Raw genomic sequence first — 24,363 nt, 5'->3', positions numbered from 1 at the left:
ATACTGATAAGTGTGTTTGTATTTGTAGGGGTCCTGCACGATGAAGCTCAATAGTTCAGCTGAACTTACAGTAAGTAGCAATAATACTGTATCATTGAGACCCACATAAGTGAACAATCTAGCCAGTGTCACTGTATAGAAATAAAGGCTGCTCTCGGTCTAGTACTCTGGCTGAGGAGACAGTTTCGGGAGTAGCTAGTCATCCTATTCCATTTCTCCTAGGAAAAAAGTTCTGAAAAGCACAAGTAGGAGTGCAACAACAGTAGGGAGAGTGAATGGATTTAAATTTTGAAAAAGTACTGAAAATAAGTTTTGCAACGAGGTATCACAGTCCTGTTCCCTCATGCAGTGTTGCAGTACCTAATTCTGTTTGCTTTACAAATCTTTCAATCAAATTCTCAGAAACATGGAAAAAATCATGATTCTTTTTCAGTTTGTTAGGATAGTGCCCCATTTCCCCAGGTGAAGAGTACCCACATATCTTTATTTTTCTGTCTGGTAGCAAATGAAGCAGAGCTTAAGCCAGGCTGTTTGAATACCAAATGACCTTTTGACTCTGAATGAGCTTCCTCTGCTCTCTCCCTGTTGTCTGCTCAACTTGATCTTTCACTAGGTTTCCTTTGTTCCCTTTTTGTCACTGCCTTATCTCTCTCCTTTCACTGTTTCCTCTGTTATATATTCCCTCTAAAATCAATAGCAACAAAATGTTATGTACTATTCCACACAAGTCCTCTCTGGTTACCTTGTGATCCCACAGGCCTACATAAGGTTAGGCGATGCAGTAGGAGAAACTAAGGATTTTTAAGTATATTCTGAATGTTAAAAAAAGCATTGCTGGTACCTGGCACTGTTAAGTAACTCACTAAACCATGTCCTTAATCACTGCATCTGCATATCTTGCAAATACTTCCAGGGACCTTGACTCCAATAAGTCTCTGCAGAGGCTGTTCAAATGCTTGTTAACCCCTTCTGCGAAGAAGTCTTAACTTCTCCTGTCAGTTGTTCCCTGGAAAAAGAGGCTGACCCTCACCTCACCACAACCTCCTCTCAGGTCATTGTAAAGAGCAATAAAGTGCAATAAAGTCCCCCTGAGCGTCCTTTTCTACAGGCTAAACGCTCCCAGCTCCCTCAGCTGATTCTCATGAGACTTTAGACATAGGACTTCCTAAGTGCTCCAGACCCTTCACTAGCTTTGTTACCCTTCTCTGGACATGTTCCAGGACCTCTCTCTGGTTATGAGGGGCCCAGAACTGGACACAGTATTTGGGATATGGCCTCACCAGTGCCAAGTAGTGAGGAAAATCGCTTCCCTGGTCTTGCTGGCCATACTATTTCTGATACAGGCCAGGATGCTTTTGGCCTTCTTGCCCACCTGGGCACACACTGTCTCATGTTCAGCTGCTCTCAAACAGCATCTCCAAGTCCCTTCCTGCCTGACAGATTTCCAGCCACTGTGCCTCCAGCCTGTAGCGCTGCCTGGGGTTGTTGTGACCCAAGGGCACAGAAATGCCAACAAAAATGTAGTATCCCATTCTAAAGGGCAAGGGAGTACCCAGATTTGCAGATGCTCATGGTAAAAAAGGAATGACAGAACTTAGATACTTAAATCATACACTTGGTGTGGAAGTTGGTATGTTAGTCTCTTAAATTCCAGCATAAGCCCATGATGATGTGTTGTGAGTAAGAGTTAGGTTGAAGAGAAGAGAGAGAGGGAAATTAGAGAGGGAGAGAGAAAGAGTGGAAGAAAGGTGTAAAGAAAGTTCACCTATCCTGACTCCACTGTTGATCCAGGTGATGAGGTGTCCCAGTATCCTAAGGCACATGTGCACTCAGGCTTTGTGAGGGTACCTTTTATAGATAAGTCTTCCCCACCCTAGAGATAAGTTTCTTGTTATCTATGCAAATTAGTTATCATGCACATTCTGCTCTTCTAGACCTTTCTGGAAATGGGTCATAGGGCTTCAGGGGTCTTGGGTGGTCTTCATCCCCTGCCCCCAGTGGATTGATCTTTGGTTGACAGTCCCTGCCCTCTTCTCAACCTCATTCCTTCCTTGTGCTGGACTATGTTGTGCCTATCTTCATGAGCCAGAACAAGGACTTTTGTCCCAGAAGCGTGCTGTCCTACCTCCATATGGCCCACTACTCCATCTGTGCTCTTCCTGTGCTTTCTTGCCTGTTTGCACAGTGTGCTCTTACCAGCAATCCTTGGCTAAATCTGCAGCTGTCTGACTGTTTGGGACATGCACATTAGCCACTGTATCTTCTAGGTTTCTGCAAAACTGCATGGCTCAAGCATCAATATGGACCTGATGCTCAAATGCTTTCTATAAGCTATTTCTAAGCTTTGGGAGTAATGTCTTTATAATACCCCAGATCTTAATATGTATCCAATTACCTAAATAAAAATCTAAAATTTTAATATTAAATCAGCTAACATTAGACCTTGTTGAACCTCATACCATGGGCCTTGGCTCATCGATCCAGCCTGTCCAGATCCCTTTAGGGCCTTCCAAGCCTCCAGCAGATCAATGCTTCCACCCAGACTGGTATTTGATTTTTATATGACCACAAGGCAACTTCTTTCATTTATGGATTTTTAATAGAAAACAGTTGTCTGCAGAATATTTTGTTACAGCATGTTGTTTGTTTGTTTGTTTTTGTTTTTATAGCCTATTTCATGGAGAGAATTTGCCAACATCCACCCTTTTGTGCCCCTGGATCAAGCTCAAGGATATCAGCAGCTTTTCAAGGATTTAGAGAAGGACCTATGTGAGATTACTGGCTATGACAAAATCTCCTTCCAACCAAATAGGTAGGAACTTTGTTTCTAAACATTACCACCTAAGCATGATTCAAAAAACTTACCTCTAAAGAAAATGTTCTAGCCAAAAATGGCAGAAGTTTCTAAAATTATATCTGCCTTGAATGCAAGATTATGAAAGCAAATAGTTTGTTTTTTCCTGAGAACTGTGGCACCTTACTTTGTCTTGCCTCTTCTAAGAGTTTAGTGATGTGGTCTTTTTATAAATATTTCTTCCTATTTTTTCCCCTCTGTGAATGTTCTCCACCATTGCTTGTGTAAAATGGTGGTGGTATTGATATTCTTTATGAGCTAAAAATAAAGATGTGAAATAGAAATAAGCTGTGTGAACTTCCAGCTGTGTAATTGTTGAAACTGGTATTTGATGCACTAGGTTTGGCTGAAGAATGTCTAGGATCTGCATACTCACTGAAATAAATACAGCAGCGTTGAATGAGTACTGCTGCAGCCTGTTTATATCCATTAGCAATTTCGATACAAAATGAGTGGGAAGAAATTACTTTACACTTAAAATGTCACTGAAAGACTTCTTATGTTTCATTGGGTACATTATGCTATGCATTTCAGTATTAATTTGCCTCTCTGTAATCAAGCATGTAGTCTCCTGCTAGGTGCAGAAATGTAGATCAGCTTAGTCATCGAAAGGATTTAACAGCATATTGTAAGCTCATAAATTACCATCTACTGTTTTAATTTACATCCAGTTGTTAATTAAGGAATGCCCATTTGTAATTTAATCTAGGGGTTGTACTTGTTTTGATTTGCCAACCTTGCCTAAAGTCATTAGTAAGGACTAGGGCTGGAGACTTCCCAAGTTTTGTCAGAGAGCTGGCACTTGTTGGTTTGTGTGCTCTGTAACAGTGTTTGTGTTCCTCTTGCAGTGGAGCCCAAGGAGAGTACGCAGGCTTGGCTGCAATCAAGGCTTATTTAAATGCCAAAGGGGAACATCATAGAACCGTAAGTGTCAACACTTCAGTGGGGAAGAGCTTTGGGTGGGAAATGGAGAAAGAAAAGTTCATTCGGCAGCTGAGAGTCACCTAGAGAGAAACTAGGTTGTGTTGTGCATCCTCACTTATGACAAGCTTTCAGTATTCCCTGCTTCCCTCATGAATCCTGGGTACCATCTTGAAAGTTTTTACAGACAGTGTGAATGAGAAAGGGTACTCCCTGAAAGGGTGATTGTACTGTGTCTGGCAGGGATGGACTTAGCTTTCTCATAGCAGCCCATATGGTGCTCTGCTATGTGGTTAAAGCACTGTTCATAACATGGAGATCTCTTGGCTGCTGGTGAATAGTGTTTTCACACTGTCAAGGCTTTCTCTCTATCCCACTGCCTTGCACTGACTCTGTTCTTCCCCCAGCAAAGAGGATGGGTGTGGGCAAGAGGCTGGGAGAGACACAGCTGACCAAAGGGATATTTATGCCATATAATGGCATACTCAACAATAAAAGCTCAAGGAAAGGAGAACAAAGCAGGGAAGGTCATAATTAGGGCATTTTAATTCCCAAGCAACCATTGTATGTACTGGACACGTGGCCAGCCATGGGAAGTAATGAATCAATTAATGAAGAGCAGGTGCTGGTTGCTACCATGGTAGTTCACCAGTGTCAGTATTGGACCAACCATGATGCCCTGGTTACTGTCCATAAATTGATTCATCTACTGGAGAGCCAAGGAGGGATAAGAAAGATTTAATAACCCTTAAACAGTCCTGTAAGGCCAACGCAAAAAGTGTGACAGTGGGTGGAAGCTAACAGTAGACTATCATGGCCTGAAGGAAGTGATGCCAGCATTGAGTGCTGCTGTGTGTGACAAGCTAAAACGCTGGTATACATGGGAGTCAAAGGCGGCCAAGCAGTGTGCCACAGCTGATGCTGCAAAGCATTTTTCTTTATCCCTTTGGCAGCAGAGTGTAGGCCACAGTTTGTGGCAGTGTGTCCAATGTCTGCCCCAGGGCTGGAAGCACATCAGTACCTACCCATCAGTCTTTGACTGATAGTGACTGCCCTGGAACGGGGTGAAGTCTTTGAACACCTGGATTACTTGGTGGCCATCATCATATGGGGCAACACAACCCCCTAGGAAGCACCTGAGGAGGGGTAGTAACAATAATAATGATGAAAAATACAATAACAATAATAATAACAATAACAGTAATAACAATAACAATTATTGTTATTATTGTTATTGTTGTTATTGTTGTTATTATTATCATTATTGTTATTATTATTGTTGTTGTTGTTATTATTATTATTATTATTATTATTATTATTATTATTATTATTATTATTATTATTATTATTATTATTATTATTATTATTATTATTCAAAAGCTCCAAAAGCTGGTTTTACCATAAAATCAAAGTACAAGAGATACAATTCTTGGGACTAAACAAGCAAGATGGTTGTTGTCACACCCCCTGAGGCTGCAGTGAGTAAGATAATAACTGTGACCCCACCAGCTTTCGCTTCCCCAGAAAGGAACAGAGGTTCATCTAGGCATTGTGGATTACTGGAGAATGCATGTGGATGCCAGGTTACAATCAGCTTGTGAGCCCTTTCTATTGAGTGGCCCTAAGGGAGAATTATTTTGAATGGGGCTCTGAGCAGCAACAGGCCTTTGAACAGATTAAAGAGAAGATAGTTTGGGCCTGTTTGGGTGGGAACAGCTGGGAGAGATGTACCCTGCATTTCAGCTGATGAGCCTTTAGGGTCTTGGAGCTGGAGGTATTGAGGATTCAAGGCTTACTGCACTCTGACTGAAAAAGAGATAAGGTGTACAAGGTATGGTGAGTTGCTTTAAAAGTTATTAGTACAGCACAGGTCTTCTTGGCACCACGGTTACCTGTGCTGCACTGGATGTTCAAAGGACACTGCATAAAGTGGACAGTGTTGGTCATGCAGTAGGCTTGGATGTGAAACACCAGCTGCCCAGGAACCCTGGAAGAGATCATTTCCTCATCAGAAGGCATACATTTCAGAGCATCACTCAAGGAGGTGTCTCATGCCGTACAAAAAGTAACCAGAAGGTGAAAAGTGGTACAGTCTGTTTACCAGTGGATCCTGGTGGATGTGTTGTAGGAACTCATTGAAAGTGGAAGGAAGACTGCTAAACAACTACACTACACACACACTGCTAAAAATTGAGACTTCTACATAACAAGTTGTCAAAGCCATCAAAGGAGAAGGCAAGTCAAGTCAGTTAGCAAAAATTGACCTTAGAGATAGGTGAAAAAGGAGCCAGTACTCTATGTCAACACTGACTTGTGGATAGTGGCAAATGCCCTGAAAGGGCAACTGCTTCATTGGAAACAGGCAGACTGGCAGTGCAGAGGTAAATCCATCTAGATGCAGGTGTTCCTGACCATGTGGAAAGCATTACTGTAAAGGTGTATTTTCATACAAATGCTCATAAGCCCCAGGGCAATACCACTGAAGAACACCAAAGCAGGAAATAGACTAGACTGCAGAATTGGAGTGTCACAGGTAGACCTGGATTTGAAACTTAAGGATGAGTTATTTGTAGCTTGGTGGAGCCATGAAACATCAGCACACTTGGTGAGAGACCTAAAACCAACAGGTGGGCTCATGATCAAGGGGCAGACCTAACTGTTGAAGCCATCACACAGACTACTTCTGAATGTGAAACAGCTATTCGCATCTTCAGTTTTGTGGATCTAGGCCCAGATGTCCATGCCTTGAAAGAGATGGGCAATGACAGGTTTTTGCTTTTTCAAGGTGATATAACACTCCCTCTCCAGCTTTTTCAGTTACAAAGGCAAGAGAACCGATTATATCTTAAACATGAAGTGTTTATAATGTCAGTTGGTTCCAGTATAAACACCACACAGAAGAAGCAGCTGAGCCTCTGGTATGCCTTGGTAGCTATTTGTAGAAGTCTTAAGGTTCATCCAGGTCTTGTCCCTTTAAACTATCTCAAATAAATTTCTGTTGGATATATGAAGGTAACCATGACTCACAAGAGCCATAAAAACAACTGAGGAATCATGCAAATACATTTTGATTTACTAAGGATCATCTTTTGTTGGTAACACTAGAGTCTAAAAGCTTGATTTGTGTTACTTTCTGGAGAAACTACCTGAAACTTTGACCTCAAGGAGTCACTTCTCGAGTGTATTATTGCAACCTGACTAAAGTCTTTTTGTTCCTGTAAACCTGAGAAGCTAACTGCAGCAGCTAACATCAGAGGCATAATTTCTTACTGGTACACTGTGGTTAATAGAATTTTCAATTCTAATTTTCTTTTTTTCTAGAGTATTCTTTATTTGCACCTAATGGCAAGGTTACAGCTGAAAAATCTGCAACTAATATTGTTCCTTTGGATGCTTTCTGAACAATTTGAAAGAAAAGCTGTTTCAACCAGAGGGTTTAGGTACAGGTTTAACTGAAAGTTAAATAGGTTAAATGTGAGAATTTGGTGGTAGTGAGCTTCATTTTTGGGAGATAATAGCACATTAGTAATAAAAGAACAGCCATATTAGCCCAGACCAAAAATCTGTCAATCTGATCATCCAGTCTCACAGTGGTATTGAGCAAACTTATGAGACTCCTTTTATGACAAGGACTACAAGGACAAAGCAATATACAACACACAGCTCCAGCTTCTACATGTCTGTGGTTTGGGAACTTCCCAATCCAATCCAGGGGCACTGCTTACACATTTTACTGTGGTTAAATCTGATTGCTTGACAGTTTATGAGGAAGCTTCTGGTATTTACAGTATCTTTGAGAAAACATTCTATAGCTTCATCACCCTTTATTGTATCATTCTTTGTAAGAAATGCTTTCTCTCTAACTTTTTTGAACCTGACATGTTAAGTTTCATCTAACACCCTCTCACTGTTGAAAGACTTTGAACAGTTCTTGCATGTTCACAGGTGACATATCATGCTAATTTTGAGATTTTTTTATTATATCTTTATCCACCCTCATTTCTGTCTTCCTAGTTGGATTCCATTTATTTGTCTATCCTTCTCAAAAAAACCCACCTCATAACTTTGGTTATCTTCAGAGCTCCTGTGTTCCTTTTACTTTTTTCTCTATTTCCTTTCTAGTTTTTGATGCAGTTGCTTTTTTTTTCCACCAACATTGTAAGATCTTTAGAGTTGAAAACTAAGGATCGCAGTTCTGAGTTGTTAATATTTGTTTAATCTTGTAGTACTCCAGATCACTCCAGCTCCAGTATATTTATATTGTTTTGAATGCTGCTACTCAGTATTGTGTGTCCTTTTCTGAACTATGCAATCAGTTCTTTTAGTGGCCTGAGGCGTTTTGTATTAGCAGGATATTTGACGTTTCACTGTGTCTCTCCATTGTAAATACAATTATGAGTAATTTTAAATGCTACAGAACAACCACAGATATTTATAATATTCTGTTAGGATGACATGTCTCTACAGTGAAAACTGACTATCTTTTAATTTCTTTCCTGTGTTTCCATGAAATATTTATCCACGTGAACCCTCTGATCTACCCCACTGAAAGTTAGTTTAAGAGCATTTTTTGAGACCACATCAAAAACTTTTTGGAAATCCTGAGATTAGTTAGATCTTCTTTTTCACACTCACAGAGTTGGCCTTAAACAGTAGTGCACTAACATATTTTCTGGACCTGATTCTATCCTTGGCTTTGGGACTTATTTGCCTTCTCAGGATGGACAGACCATTGTCCTGACCTCCTGGGAACTATAGGCTCTGTGTGAGGAAACTAGCAAAAATTGAATAGTGAGTGTTCTCTTATTCTGTGTTTCTTTGTTGCATCCAGATCACCTCAATCTTCTTGGAAATCAGCCACTCTTTACAACTACAAGCTTTGTTTTGTGACTAGTTTCACTCAATAGGAAGTGAAATTAGGTTAAAATTTTATTCCTTGGACAGTTGTCTTCTGATTATCCATGTATGTTTTGCTGTTTCTCTTACTCTGTGCCAGTTCCTTGGGCATCAGTGAGTATCTGTGATCCCTCTGTGCACCGAAATATCCAGAGGCTGACAGCACAGCAGAGAGAGTCCAGGGGCTCTTGCCGTTACTCACACTTGACAAATTTCAGATGTTAATGTAAAATCAAGATATCCTTGGGGAAAAAAAAGAAAATGATGAAGCCCACAAAAATGTTGACTTTTCAGCTGATGTTACCTTTTCTCCTGGGCTGCAGGAAGTAACTAAATCAGCAGTTCAAGCCTCTTGCAGTTGTCCTCTCTTGGATTTGTTGCCCTCTTGTGGGACAAAAGCATGGACGTGAATGAACAGCTGTGATCTCTTCTTGTTGCCTGGTCAATCACAACTGTGCCCAGCAAGGCTGGTAGACTCGGTTTGCATTTCTGCTGTGCAGCTGGAATGCTTGCAGATGCAGGACAGAGCTTCCCAGCACTGGAGCTGGGAACCCTGTGCTTCCTGTGTTCTGAAATAATTCATATTTGTCTCAGCATCTTTATGGAACAAGTTCCATGAACCATCAGGCAGTTGCTAATGAAAACAAAGTGCCTTACAGTTACTTAACAAGGGTAACTAAGTTGGGGTAAGTTAATAAAATTAGTTAAATCCTTCCAAGAGAATCATAATAGACAAATGTTTCAATATCGTCATTGAATAGAACCAAAGGATTTGGTGGGGTTTTTTTAGTGAAGGTGAATTTATTGTCCTTAGAAGGCACAGAATTACTAGTAAATACCAGGAAATATCCTGACTTCCATTTTCCTATCACTAGCAAGAGCTTGCATTTATTTAGGGAAAAGTACTTTGCTTGTTTTGTTTTTAAGGAGTTCTCTGAAACTCCCTATCTAAAGCCAAAATACTTCATTCTAAATTTTTAGTTTTAATAGAATAGACAAGAAAATGCTTTGGAAGCTTTCTGAAGTTGTAGTGGAAATTTGGAATTAAGGAGTTTTCCTTTCAAGTCATTGTACATATAGAGACTGCTTGCTTAAAAAAAACAAACTCAATCTTTAAAAAAGGTGGGGTGAGACAAAAGGATTTTAAATATGAGTATCTGAGATAGTATTCTGGAACTGCAGTCCTAAATAGGATTATACAGCAAATGAAACTTTATTTTGCTAATGAGTATTTAGATGCTGATACCTGAACGGATTAACAAAATTTGAGTTGCATCTTTCAGTACACATGGCAATTTGCCAGTAAACATTCCCTAAGGAATCCTTTTGGAAACTCGATAATGTGATGTAGACGATAATCCTTCAAGAATTTTTGAACTAGTTATACTATAGCCTCTGCCTTTTTTTTCCCTTCTAAGGTTTGCCTTATTCCTAAATCTGCTCATGGTACAAATCCAGCAAGTGCACAAATGGCAGGGATGAAGATTCAGCCAATTGAAGTGGATAAAAATGGGAGCATTGATATTTCCCATTTAAAAGCAATGGTGAGTATTTATTTATCTATCTATCTATCTATCTATCTATCTATCTATCTATCTATCTATCTATCTATCTATCTTTAATTTTCAAGGCACGAACACTCCTTCACTCCTCTGAAGGCTGTAGTATTGGCAGCTAAGTCACATTTTTCATTAGGAGAAAATAGAGCAATAATAATGTTTACATGCTTGGAAAGGATTTTTTTTGGCTCACTCAGACACTAGCCATGTGGTACCTCTTAATTTGTATTGCTGCAAGTAGGAGACTGGTCATTACTTCACGTTACCTCACAGGCCTGATACTGTACTTGGCTTGTCTGAAGGTGCCAGAAGTGACATATATAAATACACACACACACACACATACACACACACACACGCTTCCCTTATTCTCTAATTTAAGATTCTGATTTATTGAGAAAACACACTTCTTCCATAGGCATTGCTGAAGAAAGGAACACAGTATCCTTTACTGACTATAGATGACTTTGATTATCTGCTGGTAAAATTGCTTCCCACCAGTAAAACACCTGATGACTCTAGTTGTATTTTTCTGTTAAAATCTTGAGAAGCTTTAGGAGCTTCAGTGACCTTTTCTCTCCTGCTCCCTGCCACCAGGTGGACAAGCACAAAGAGAACTTGGCAGCCATCATGATCACATACCCTTCTACCAATGGTGTGTTTGAAGAGGAGATTGGAGATGTGTGTGACCTGATTCACAAACACGGAGGCCAAGTTTACCTAGATGGAGCAAATATGAATGCTCAGGTACAAAATCTAGGCAGATTTATTAAAACTGGGAATCCTTGGAATAAAAATAGCACAGCAGTACTCAGTTCAGAGCATAACAGAGCTTCCTCACAAGGTGGCATAGTGCCTGGGGAAGGAGGTGAAGTTTGCAAAAATAGTAATAAAAATTAGGTGGCAAAAGGAATTCTCTTTTATTTGATCGGCCCTGCAATGTGTTATAAGATTTATGAGTTGTTCATTGAAATTGGCTTAGTCTGCTTAACCTTTATCAAATACACTCTTTACAGACATAATTAAGAATTCCTAAAGCAGAAAGTTGTTTTCATCAACCTTGTTTTATGACGCATCATGATAAACATAGAAATATATACTGTCTTTTTCAACATGTTTTCCTTGAATGCATTAATAGGTCTTAAATGGCATATGAAGAAAGTTTTGAAACAGAGTATTCCCTTCACAGGTGGGTCTGTGTCGTCCTGGAGATTATGGCTCTGATGTCTCTCACTTAAATCTTCACAAAACCTTTTGCATTCCCCATGGAGGAGGAGGACCTGGAATGGGACCAATTGGAGTGTGGGTATCTCTCTATGAATAGCCTTTCCTTACAAAAGTATATATATTCCTTGGTGACACTTGGTTGGCAGTTCACTTTAGTACAGAGCTGTGAACAGAAGAGGTGTACTGTTGTTTATAAACTTTGTCCTTCTCCAGCAGTCATGTGCTGATCTCAAGAATGGTGATACTCACCTCTGCTCCCAAACGCTGACTTCCATGTTGGCCTTTTACTGTGCATGGTAGACCTCCCTCAGCAATCCATTTCCTGAGTAAATGCAGAGATCACCTGTGGAATTGGAGGGCTGATACTTTATGTAGTCCAGAATGCAGAAGTGATACATGAGCTGTGTTAATCTATTCTGTAGAGCACTCATGTTTTCTTAAAAGAAAATAATCTTGTTTCATGAAAATCATTTTTATTTGGATAGCTCCATGAATACCTTGTGATAGGTTGAAAACTGAGTGCCATCCTCTGTTGGCACCAGTTATGTTAATTAACTTTCTCTTGAAGACGTAGGCCAGACTTCCTGGAGGACTGTGTTTGGAAGCAAGGTGAAGAGAAACTACTGCTGAAACTGTCCAGATATGGTAACACAGAAACATACATTTAAGTTCTAAAATCAATGCTTTTCTTTCAGGAAGAAACATTTGGCTCCATACTTGCCTACTCACCCTGTCATCAACATACAGCCGGATAAGGATGCGTGTCCTCTGGGTACTGTCAGTGCTGCACCTTGGGGTTCCAGTGCTATATTGCCAATTTCCTGGGTGTATATCAAGGTGTGTAGACTTTAATAAGGAGTTTCAGCTGAAGTTCTGTTTCTATTTCAAGTCCCATCACCACTCTGAAGAGCAACTCATCGTAAGATGTTTGCACAGATTGAAATGCAAGTGCCTACCGTACAGAGATTATTAACCTCCATCAATCCTTGTTTTCTAGTGGACAGTGCCACTGCCTATAGTCATCTGTTACCATGGGAAAGGACATTAGGACCACTGCTGTATCTATGGTTAACTCTTTTAGCTCTTGTCTGTAGTAATTTTTAAGTGGACTACTAGGCAGAAAACTGCAATCAGACTTGCCCTTCCACTTTCTCTGACATTGAAGTTTTCATATTTAAAAGCTACTTGGTAATTACTGTTCTTTCAAGAATATTTCTAGTTGTATGCTGTGGTATTATTATACTTGACATGTGTGTAACATTTAACTTTCCAATATCCTGAATTCCAGGCGATTTTACAGAATTTGAAAACTGAACTTAGTTCTGGCTTTGGATGTGAGACAGCTTGATCATGATCTGTGTAATTGGTTAATCCCTTGCAATTTAGTGATAAAGCAGCAAACATTTGGTTACATATATGGAGCCAAGAGAGATGAGTGTAGATTCAAATACTGTTTGAGAGAAGGGTGTGCTGGGACTCTGCGCAACGTTTAAAGCTTTCAGTGACAGAGTGGTGGAACACTGAATGTAGGGGCAGTGTCATTCAGAGTACTCTGTCACCAATTTGATAGTCTAATCATGGAAATTTTCTCTGCTTGGGAAACCAGCTCTCCAAGAATTCAAAATGAGCAAGTATGATCTGATGCAACTTCCTTGGTGGCTTTTCACCTGAGGGTAAAAATCACTTGTGACTGCAAGCTGGTTCCCATTACAGATTATTTAAACTAGTAAATTCTTAAGAGAAGCTGTTTCTTCAGAATGCAAAATGCCATCTGTTTACAATGTCCCATCTAAAGAGGCTACCTTGAAGTCTGTTTTTGCTTCCACCTTTATCAAGTTAACTTCTAAGTGCAGTGTTAAGAAATTCAGCTACATCTCAATTCCAGCACTGTCCTTCTGCAGTGATTTAAGAGAGGAATAAGTGTATCAGTGTTCATTTGGCTCTGGTCCTTCTTAATGCACAGTATCATGTGTGACATGACACCAGCAAGCACTGGATTGCAGGGATCACCTGTACAGACAGCACACACAGCTTTTTGGGCAGCTCTCTGAACACACTTTCCCTAGGATGGTATCAGGCAGCCTGTGCTGTGACATTATTGAGTTCTCACTTGTTTCCTATTCATTTCAAGGTTTCACAGTTTGAGGAAAGGTTTGGGTCATTCATTTGTGGGTGTTAAGCTAAACCTCTTACACAATAAGCACTCTCATAAGCTATGTATGCCAAAGGTGGTCTCAGTTAATACCCTGTGAGTGTTGTGTGGAAAAGTGTAATTACAGAGTGACTGCTTTAAAACTAGCCAGATGCATCAAGGAGCTGTTGTCTGTCATGCTTTTCATTCCAAGAGCACACTCAGTTTGCTTGGGAGTGGTTTTAGATCTTTCTTCATGTTACTTGTCTTTCAGACAATGGGAGCAAAGGGTTTGAAGCATGCTTCTGAGATTGCGATCCTAAATGCAAACTACATGGCAAAGAGACTGGAGAAGCACTACAAAATCCTTTTCAGAGGAGCAAGAGGCAAGTATTAGACAACTTTCTTCTACAAAGCTGACCTTTTTTTGTCTCATGTCAAAGTTGGCTTGCAGTGAATGTGACAGCCGTATCTCGAACTTCTCTTGATGTTGTTAACAAGCAGAGAACCTGCTACATTTCTTCTGTGGACATACTGCAATGAAACTGAAATACTTGGAAGTAGAAGGAAAAACGCCTCTTTGTGATTAAATGAAATGATGGAGTAAACCATCAGATTGTTCTCCTTCAAGTCCAATAGCAGATTAATGAACAGTAGAAAAAGGAGAAGCAACCAAGTCAAGACCTCCAAATCTCCCATAACTAATGCCACTACAATTTAAGAACTGGAAGCAATTTTTGGGCATGTGCTTTCTCTTGCACGTTTTCTCTGAAAAAAAATCCCACCAAATTTCCCTCATTTCAGCTCCTTGTTCACTTTCATGAGATGGGATAGAATCCCCTTGGCAATGCAAGGTATTTTAGCTACATTCTGGTTCCCTGTTATGGATCTCCAGTCTTGCAGCAGGACAGAAGTAATGACTAAGAGGTGAAAAAATTATCTGTTACAGTCCAGTAACTATCAGAGAATGTTATTTTGCTTGTTTTAAGCTGAACAGCATCGAAGAACATTTGAGTACAATATGTATGCTCTTTAAAATATATGTCTTAAATGTAATGGCATACACTTCAGCTAAACATGCGGGTTGCACTTTAACAGAGTACATTATTTATTCACAGAAATAATGGAATTTGCAGATTTTGAAGGACTCAGCAACAAAATGCAACAAGGTTCTTCAGAATCATGGGTATAAATTAAGATGACTTTTGTCCTTAGCTGTAACACTAGATTTGAGCTTTGCTCTGGCATAGAATAAAACTCATTATCTTGATTAATTCAAGGTAACACCCAAATGGTGTTGGAGCATTGACAAATCCAGTTACTTTTCAGAGTACTTGTAAATTGTCGGAGATACTTTGACCACTCATTGCTGGTTCTGATCTTGGAAATGAGGCCTCTCTTAAGTGACATGGGACTGAAAGGGCCAATCCTCACATACTGAATTGTATATCTCTTACCTGATTATTTCTCAGGTATGTGTTTCTGCCCAAGTGGATATTTTTGAATTTGTTTTTTTGCTGTGTTCTCCACAAAACCAGTCAGAACAGACTGCTTGTAGATGGCATTGTTCTCCTAGTAAGTAAACATAGTGTATACTTTTTCATTTAAGGTTATGTAGCACATGAATTCATTTTGGATACAAGACCTTTCAAAAAAACAGCGAACATTGAAGCTGTAGATGTTGCTAAGAGGCTCCAGGATTATGGTAAGTCAAATGTCTGTTTTTCAAAATAGCAGTGTAAGTGAAAATTTTCTAAATTTCTTCTAAAGGGAAACAGAAACATTCTAGTTCTGTGCTTAGGAATGGTCAATCTGTCACAATCATTTCAGGCCTCCTCATCTTTAAGGGCTTGGAGACAGATTTGTGTCAGTTGAGTTGTAGTAGCTATTTAAGACTTTTGTGAATTTGTGAGTCAGTTGATAGGTAATGCATATATTTATTATCTCATAGTCTGTTGTCAGTGACTGATTTCTTCTATTGTCATCAGGTTTTCATGCTCCAACCATGTCCTGGCCAGTGGCAGGGACACTTATGATTGAACCAACAGAGTCTGAAGACAAAGCAGAGCTGGACAGATTCTGTGATGCAATGATCAGTATTAGGCAGGAAATTGCTGAAATAGAGGGGGGTAGGATGGACCCCCAAATTAACCCACTAAAGGTAAGATGGCATGTAGAGCAAGTTACCAGCACCCACTTAACCCTTTGATTCTTTCTTGAGACTACATAAGTCTGCTTCCTGGTCTTTCAGTACTCTTAAAAATAACTCTGTGCAACAGTGAAGGCAAGACTTTCTAGAAACCTTCAGTTTTTCAAAATCTGAATTTTGACTGTTTCAAGTCAGAAGCCTGGCCTTTGCTGACAGACCAGAGAAAGTTATTTCCACTAGCACATAATCTGTATTTCAAGGCCACCTCAAAGTAATGAAGGAGAGATGCTTATTTATCTGTTTAAGACAGGAAGTGGAAAGACCTTAATAATAAAATAAAGATAGAGTTAATTATTTTAGCAATGGCAGCACTGAATTGCTGTTGGCTCAAGTTCTGTTCAAGTCTTGTAAAGCTGTACTGACTTCTAAATACTGAGGGGACTTGGTAAGAAAACGGAAGTATATTCAAACCTTGGGTAGTATCTTCAGGCAAACTGAAAAAAAAATCCAAATAATCAACTTGCCTCCTGGTTTAAACCTGCCTTTTGTCACCCAGACAAAGAGAGTTCTAAGAGACTCTCCGGGCAGTAATAATTTACATGTAGTAATGTGAATCTAAAGGAAAGTTCACATATATATTAAGCAATTTCATGTCCTAAATGTATCTTTTTCCTTGTAGATGTCACCACATACTTTGAACTGTGTCACTTCTTCCAAGTGGGATCGTCCCTATTCCAGAGAAGTGGCAGCATTCCCACTGGTAAGTAAACCCAGTGGTGTGGTAATACATAAATATCCTTTGTGCTCTGTAGTTTTTGGTCACTTGGATCTGAAGTAATCTGGTAAGAATAAAAACTTGAGAGCAGTTTTTGCTGTTGCTTAGTTGTTGAGTGTGAGTTCTTACTGCAGTTCCATTGGCTTTGTTTTTAAAGACAAGGAAAGAAGATCTCTAAAACAAGTCTTTACACATCGAGTGCAAACTTAATTTCTAAATTTTAGCCCTTCAATATTGGGCATCTATTCCTCTTGGAAACAGCCTGTTCAGCTACCATGTGCTGACATTCAAAGCTCTGCTCAGAAGAACTTGGATAAGGGTGTGACAGGATGCCTCATGTTCAGCAAGGGGCAAGCCACACCAGTGTGGGCCTGCTACATATAAAGGTCAAATTAGAGCCAGATTTGTCAGACTTCTTAATTGCTTCCACAGCCATGACAGCTAAATGAGTAACTAACCTTTCTCATCTGAAACAGAATTGCAACTATTTAATTGCTGTCTTATTCCAAAGAGTATGACTTCAACTGCACCTCTAAAGTTTGACACCTTGCTTTATATATTATGTTGTAACTATAAAGGAATAGCACAGTAGTCTCCTCCACTTTTCCTTAGTTTCTATCTGTAAGCCAGTGATTCAAAGGATAATTAAGTTTTCTTTTATCCCATGAAAACTGCTTCTTTCTTGGGGGACATGGTTAAACTTTTTCAAAAAATCTAGACATTCTTATGACTGCCACCTCGGTTATACATGCTTGGTAACCTTCAGGGACTGGAAATAGACTTGAAGGATGACTTCACTTAAAAAATTCACTTTTCCAGCGTTTGTAATTCTTAAAACTTCTAATGTGTGTTAGAATTTTGTAGATTTGCTTGGTACAAAAAAATGAAGATGATTTGGTTTTTTTATCTCTCTTAGCCTTTTGTGAAGCCTGAAAGCAAGTTTTGGCCCACAATTGCTCGCATTGATGACATTTATGGAGATCAGCATCTGGTTTGTACCTGCCCACCAATGGAAGCCTATGAATCTCCATTTTCTGAACAGAAGAGAGCATCTTCCTAAGACTGCTTCCAGCTGCCTGCGTTTCTGACTCCATCAGGATAGCCTTTTCCTGATTTCCTGGGGATATGTATACTGTGTATATTTTGGATAATCACCATGTTTGTTAATTGAATCACTGCTCAGTTAAAATGTGAATACAATCAGTATGTTAGATGTAAACAGAATGCGGTTTTTCCATAGCAGTTGGTGTTGAAGTTGCCTTGATTCAGCATTTTGTCTGCTTTGAGCTGAAGTTTAACAATTAACACCCAAATTGCAAAGTAGCATGAAAGATACTGTTAAAAAAGTAGAAAATATGCAAATACTTGAGGCAATACTAATGACCATTAACTGCAGGACTAATTGTTTATATTTTGTAAAAAAATTATGAAGTAGGTTTTTAATTTACTTTTCGTATTACCACTAGCATTGCTAGTGTTAATTTCATACTGAGTTTTTACCTATCAGTGTTAGTAGTCTAATAAAATTGGTCAGAATTTTAAGTGTAGTCATGTTTTAGAAATAAACTATTCAGCTGGATTTGTCCAACAGAGCAGTATGAAAAGTATGAAGCTCAAGTTCTGATTTGTGAGAATTGCTACAGCAGTGACAGCTTCTACACAAAGGAAAATACTGTCAGAGATTAACATGTAAATAAATCTCTGATTTTTTTCAATGAGCTAGAATGGACCATTTTACCAAGAAGTAACAACCTTTTTCTGTATCACATAAATTTTATCTTATAATTTCATCTAATCCTCTCTTATTCCGGAGAAGGTGTGAAAGACCTTTTTTAACAGTGTGAACTGCTTAGTATGATCTAGATCTTGGGTAACACAAAGCACAATTTTAGTGAATAAGGAAACAGGTACCAGGATACCACCTGGACCACGGAAAGGACGACACAGTTCTGCAGCTTACAACCAGCCACTACTCAACCTCTTCTTGAAGGTCCACACACACTCATGCCTGGGAACTCTGAAGTGACACATAGGAGGCTGGTGTTCACAGCACTGTTTTAAGTACTGTACTTTTGTGTCCTTTACAGTGAAAGTTTGGGACTGCAACTTTTCCATTACCTAAAGTGACCATTGTGACTTTAATAGGGGCTTTAATTACACAAACAGACTCAGATGACAGGAGACAGGAATGACTTCCATTAAAGGTAAGTTAGGCTAGATAACCAGTTTTGATATGAAAAGCTGCATCTGTGTCCTAAACCACCTCAATACATTGTGAAGAAAATTAAAATTTCCTACTCTAAAATTTACTATTTAAAAGGATGTCCTTCAGTAGCTACTGATACAGCACTAAGGACATAAAAAAATAATAAAAAACCACTGCAAACTTGTTATGTGAGGAAAGGACAGTCTTTCTAACTCCCCAGTCTTGTCAAGCTACTTCAGTAATTTTTAAAGGCAGTTTCATGTTGCTTGGTTATGTCTGTCACTGAAAAGATATATTAAAACATTGGTTTACATATTTCTGTATTAAGCAGATAACTTCCTACTGCTTATCTAAAACTGACAAATTTATCTTATCCATTAATTGGTAAAAACTATCAAATGGAAAACAAAGCATTAAAATATTTCACAGCACTCAACTAAAAAGTGAGAAGCCACCAGCCTGATGTGCTTACTGCACAGATGAGATGACTGTTACAAAGGTAAAATCACACCTGTTTTTGCCAGAAAACACTGAACCACAAGCAGCACTGCTGTGGTTACAAGCTGGCAGTGCAACATCGGTGCCTGCAGTGGGAACCCGTATGACCCCTGTGCAGGGGTCCCAAAGCTGCCAGCTTAGCGAGCTGGCTCTGGCAGCAAGTGCTGCCAACACCAGCGGGGCAGGGAGGGCTCCCTGCAGCGCTGGCATGAGGAGAGCACTAACAACTCCCACTGCTACGGAGTATGAGTGAGTCCATGGATAGCAATGTCTGGTTGGGGTTTTGTTTGGAGTTGGTTTTGGCTGGAGTTTTTTGTTGGGTTTTTTTTAATTATTATTTTTATTTAATGAAATGTTCTTTTCATTGAGAAACGAGGAATACAAAACCTTGCATCTGAAAAATAAGGCCACCTAAAGAAAATGTTAATAAGCTGAAAAATAAATTCTGTAGAAACTTTCTGACTTAATTAAGCAGGTAATAGTAAAAGCAAAATTAGCAACTTTTCTGAATCATAAAATATTTAATAAAGTATATTTTTGGGGAGGGATATATTGTATATAAAATTTCAGATCACAATATGAAGTGATTTGAACCCTCTCCAAGCCAGCACTGCCTTTAATGCTGTGTAGATGTATTGCCACTGATACAAGACCTACGTAAAGCATACAGTTTAACTAATACAGAAGTGGCATTTTTATATGAACTATTTTTTACACAGCTAGAGTGTCTTGAATACCCTCTTTTAAGTGCAAAAAACACAGATCACTTTACACTAATGCAGCAACAATGCATTCTTAATTGTTCTCATTAGTCATTAGTAGTCAACTTGCATAAGATACAAGAAAAGCACAAGGAAGCTCACAAAAATAGACTAAAAATCAGCCTGTTCTTGCAAAAAATACAGCATAATAGAAGAAAGAGACAAAAAAGAATTATGCACACCACAGAATTTGCTGTTATTTAACCCAAATGGCTTAAGTGCTGATTCTGTTTCTTTTTCCTGCATTTTTGTGGGTTTTTCTTTTGGTTTTGTTTTTTTTTCTTTTTTTTTTTTTTTTTGTAAATCAAACCACATAGACCAGGCACAACTAATACTTAAGAGGCAGTGTGTAGCTAAAACATCACTAAATTTTTTTTATCCCCATTGTTTAACAGAATTTATTTTCCTCTGTCCTGAGGTAGTTACAAAAAACAAATAAACTGAGCATCAGCTAGGCCAGTAAAAGCTGATGCTTTCTTTTTTTCAGGATTTTTTTCTTTGAAAACTATTTTTTAACTGGCCAAAACTACCCTCGGTGTTAAAAGACAGCTGAGAATTAGAGTTCTCACAACACCAAAAAGATGGCTATGAGGGGAAGAGGGTTAGCTGCTTCAAAGTGTGACAATATATTGAGTCCCATCAAGCTGGCTGGTCCGCTGATGCATTTCCCATGTTTATTCTCCTTTACTGTCTATAAAGTCACTGGGAGAAGTATGGAAGGATCTCAGCACATCATCGTCCTTTACTGTAACCAGGAAAGAACTGGTCCAGTAGTGTCTGCAGGATCTTGTTGGGAACCATGGTGTACCCCTTTCCCAGGTCATAGCGGCAGGCAGGGCAGGTGAAGATTTCGGCTCTGAAGGAGCGCTGTAAACAACTCTGAGACATACAGAGAAGTACATTGTGAGAACTTTGTTTCACACCAACACCTTAACCAGTAAAAACTAAGATTATCACTATAAACCAAAATTTGCAGTACGACCAGGAAAAAGGAAGTCATTGCCAAACCCTCTGATGTCCGACTCTGCCTCTGTGACCAAAATGTCCCAGCAAAGGAACTGTTCTCTCTGCTGGGATGTGAAACACTGAGCTTGGGAGGAATTAAAAAGAATCACATCTGAGGTTTCCCTTTCGTTTCCACTCGTGCCTTCCTGTAAATCACAGCCAATTTTCAGCTTCCTTATAACTTGCTTCACAGATTGCTACTGTTTTCCAGACCTTCATTTCAAGAGGAAGGTGAATATACCAAGTATAGTTAACATAACAATCTCCGTCTACCTCATCAGATTAGTTTCAGTTAAGCCTTACAGATACATGTAGAATAATACAATCTTTAACACATTACCATCTGTGCTGCCATCCTTACTATGTTACTGCTGACTGTTGATAGCCTGAGCATGTGAGCTGAATATGAAAAATTTATCAGGCTGTGCCCAAACAGCAGTAGCAGCTTCCTATCAAACTATTTCTTACAAGTTGAACTGAAAGTTATATTGTATTCACAAATATTTACTGCCATCTTCAAATACTGTGCTTTCTGGGTTTGTTGCCATGCACCTTCTTTATTTTTTCATGCAGCTTCTTTATTTTTAAATTGTTTTCTGATTTCCATAGTCTTAAATACTAACTCCTTCCTCATACTTATGTTTTTTCAAGGAGACATTTGTTCGATGTGTGCAGGCCATGCAGAACAATACTGTGATTTTTACTGGAGTGATACATAGGTTCTTGAACAGCAAGCTTGTGTTATCAATTACCATACTAGGATGGTAACAGTCTGAGTCCTTTTAGGCTCTCGGGCAGAAACAGTAGGTATAGCAGGTGCCATTCAGATAGGTACAATTTAGCAAATGATTCTGCACACACCAGAGCTACAAAAATTAAATTCAGTAGACATTTGATCCAAATTCCTTACATTGTATCCAACTGACCAAGATTTTAACAGACATGAGTAGTGATTTGACTTCTGTGGCCCTCCTACAAAACCAACAATGCCAATAATAACAAGATAATGCAACCTTCTGTGAGTAAGTCCAAATAATTTTCCTGTATTTAGCCTGCACTCTTTCACAACTTCTAGTAAGAGAGTTGGACAATTATAAAACCTGGTTTTATTCCTTAACTATGTAAAATTAAAATACTGATACTGTGCCAATATCTAACCACTGGACTAAACCAATTTCTAATCTACTCAACTGATCACAAAGGCAAGACAGTAATGGTAAATCTCACTCATTATATCTATCAGGAACTGTATGAAACAGCCTCTTTATTACATAAAATTATGTCTACATAGGAAACACTGAATGGAAACTTTCTGCATGTTTTTGCTTAGAATGTCAGGCAATTATTGCTGTTTTTCTAAAGAATATATGGCTTTGGTGACTGGTATCTCAGAGCCAAGAAAACAGCCCAGAGCAAGGCAGAGTTTGTTCTTACTTTACAGATGTTGTGGAGGCACTCTGTTGTCACTGGCTCATAAACCAGCTCCTGGCAGCAGACACACATAAAGGATTGCTCCAGTTTCTTCAGAAAATTCTAATGTAGGGCAAAGGAATACAAGAGATAAACTCTATTACAGTTCTCATAAATGCCACTTATTACATAAAGATGATGAAATTCCAGAAGTTCTTAAGTCCTTTATGAGCGCAGCTTTCTGAAAGTAATCACAAATCAGGTCTTTAATGGCTTCATTTCCCTGCTCTTTTACAAATTGAAGAATCATATAGTCGTAGAATGGTTTGGGTTGTAAGGGACCTTAAACAACATCTATTCCAACCCTTCACTAGATGAGGTTGCTCAGGGCCTCACCCAGCCTGGCACTGAACACATCCAGGGATGGGGCACCCACAGCTTCTCTGAGAAACCTGTCATAAAATTATTTTCTGCCTGAACAAAAGGTAGTGACTAGAACCATTCTTCTTCATGCCTCATTTCTGACATCGGCATAACATAAAAATACATTTATCATTTCAGAGAACACATGCTCTCTTCAAAAATGGAAATAAAAGCTACTTTTACCTTCAAAATGTTTTTTGAGCAAGGAAAAGACTTCTATTATAGAGGTATAAACCAATTCATAAATAGCAAATGGAACAAGCAAGGCTTATTTTCTTGAAATGTAAGCCTCACAAATAAAAGTAATGCTAGACAAAATCTGTATTTAGCAAAAGTTCAACAAGCAAATTAGGTTTCAAGAGGAACTCAAGATTTTTTCTAATAATATAAGTAAAAGGAAAACATTAAAAATCACATATGAACAAACATACTGGTCCTTCCTTAAGAGAAGCAAGTACTTCATCCCACAGTTTCTGGTTCATACAGTCTTCTCTAATCAGCCATTGCTGCTCCTGGGTCAGCTGGAAAGCTTCTCCTTTCCCTCCATCTCCCATCCTCATGGCTTTGGGTGTATTTGCAGGTTCCTCTATACCTGCTCAAGATAATGACCATCAGAGAAGTAACAACAAAGTGTTAGTCTGAACTAATAAAAGGGGAAGACAAAACTGTTTCTAGAAGGAAACATGGATTAGCACGGATTACATTCATGAAACGCAACAAGTAAAATTCCTACTTCAGCTCATACTGTTCAGCATTGTTTGGACTGCAGCACACCTGCAGTGAAAATGTTCATTTTTGTACAGAGCTTAAGAAAAAAAAACCTCATTAAGAGTAGTAAAAGAATAAGACCTCTACACTACTACTTAATTAGAGAGCATGTATGTGTGTGTGGCCAAACTTCACGAACACAGATTTGGGCAGGGCTCTCCCCATGTGCCCTTCCAGCCTGTGCAGTGGATTTTTAAGGTGAAGCTCAGCGTGCGCAGAACTGGCCCCACCGTTTAAGTCCTAAGGTCCATTTGCAAAGGCCAAGAGAGCTTGGACAGTGACAGCGAAGTCCTCGGGACTATCACAGCACCCGGTACTAACCGGGGCTGGCCCTGCTGGGCATACGAGATCTGACAGGATGGGACGGCAGGGAAGCTTGAACTGCCAGGGGACGGTCCCCACTGAGACTCGAACTCAGGACCTTGGGATTCAGAGTCCAGAGTGCTCTCCTTTACATCACAGGACCACCCTAACTAGAGAGCATGTGCTTATCCATTTATACTAGTATTCCAAAGAACTCACACTTCCACAAAGATTTCATGGTTTAGTAGTTATGATAGCCTTTGCTGATGAATGCTAAAAAAGTAAAAAGAAATACCATCATCAATTGTCCTTTTCTGGTTTCCATTACTTTGGCTGGTTGGTTCCTGTTTCACCGTTTGCTTTTTAATCTTATCTTTCTTCTCCTTACTAGCCATGGCTTTCAAATAACCTTCTGGATACTAAAATTAAAAAGCACAGGTTTAAAACAAAAACCAATGGCAAACAGCAATAAGTAAA

General features: G+C 39.2%; 2 protein-coding genes across 3 annotated transcripts in view; one reads left to right on the top strand and one right to left on the bottom strand.

Annotated features, from left to right (window-relative positions):
• Positions 1-19,033, top strand: part of GLDC (glycine decarboxylase) — a 43,056-nt gene extending 24,023 nt beyond the window's left edge. The window contains exons 14-25 of the mRNA XM_071581327.1: positions 29-70; positions 2,670-2,812; positions 3,703-3,778; positions 10,090-10,215; positions 10,828-10,977; positions 11,420-11,532; positions 12,153-12,294; positions 13,863-13,974; positions 15,198-15,293; positions 15,577-15,749; positions 16,417-16,497; positions 17,429-19,033. Coding sequence (XP_071437428.1) covers positions 29-70; positions 2,670-2,812; positions 3,703-3,778; positions 10,090-10,215; positions 10,828-10,977; positions 11,420-11,532; positions 12,153-12,294; positions 13,863-13,974; positions 15,198-15,293; positions 15,577-15,749; positions 16,417-16,497; positions 17,429-17,572 — 1,398 coding nt within the window. The 3' untranslated portion in view covers positions 17,573-19,033. The remainder of the gene's footprint in view (positions 1-28; positions 71-2,669; positions 2,813-3,702; positions 3,779-10,089; positions 10,216-10,827; positions 10,978-11,419; positions 11,533-12,152; positions 12,295-13,862; positions 13,975-15,197; positions 15,294-15,576; positions 15,750-16,416; positions 16,498-17,428) is intronic.
• A 1,211-nt stretch (positions 19,034-20,244) lies between these two features.
• Positions 20,245-24,363, bottom strand: part of UHRF2 (ubiquitin like with PHD and ring finger domains 2) — a 74,761-nt gene continuing 70,642 nt past the window's right edge. For both annotated transcript variants that reach the window (XM_071581328.1, XM_071581330.1), the window contains exons 13-16: positions 24,182-24,305; positions 23,247-23,407; positions 22,417-22,515; positions 20,245-20,856 (exon numbers count right to left, since the gene is read on the bottom strand). In XM_071581328.1, coding sequence (XP_071437429.1) covers positions 20,710-20,856; positions 22,417-22,515; positions 23,247-23,407; positions 24,182-24,305 — 531 coding nt within the window. In that variant the 3' untranslated portion in view covers positions 20,245-20,709. The remainder of the gene's footprint in view (positions 20,857-22,416; positions 22,516-23,246; positions 23,408-24,181; positions 24,306-24,363) is intronic.

Source organism: Pithys albifrons, chromosome Z, assembly GCF_047495875.1.
Source record: "Pithys albifrons albifrons isolate INPA30051 chromosome Z, PitAlb_v1, whole genome shotgun sequence".
Taxonomy (NCBI): domain Eukaryota; kingdom Metazoa; phylum Chordata; class Aves; order Passeriformes; family Thamnophilidae; genus Pithys; species Pithys albifrons.
The sequence above is the reverse complement of the archived record's forward strand: the minus strand, read 5'-3'. Positions and strand labels throughout refer to the sequence as shown.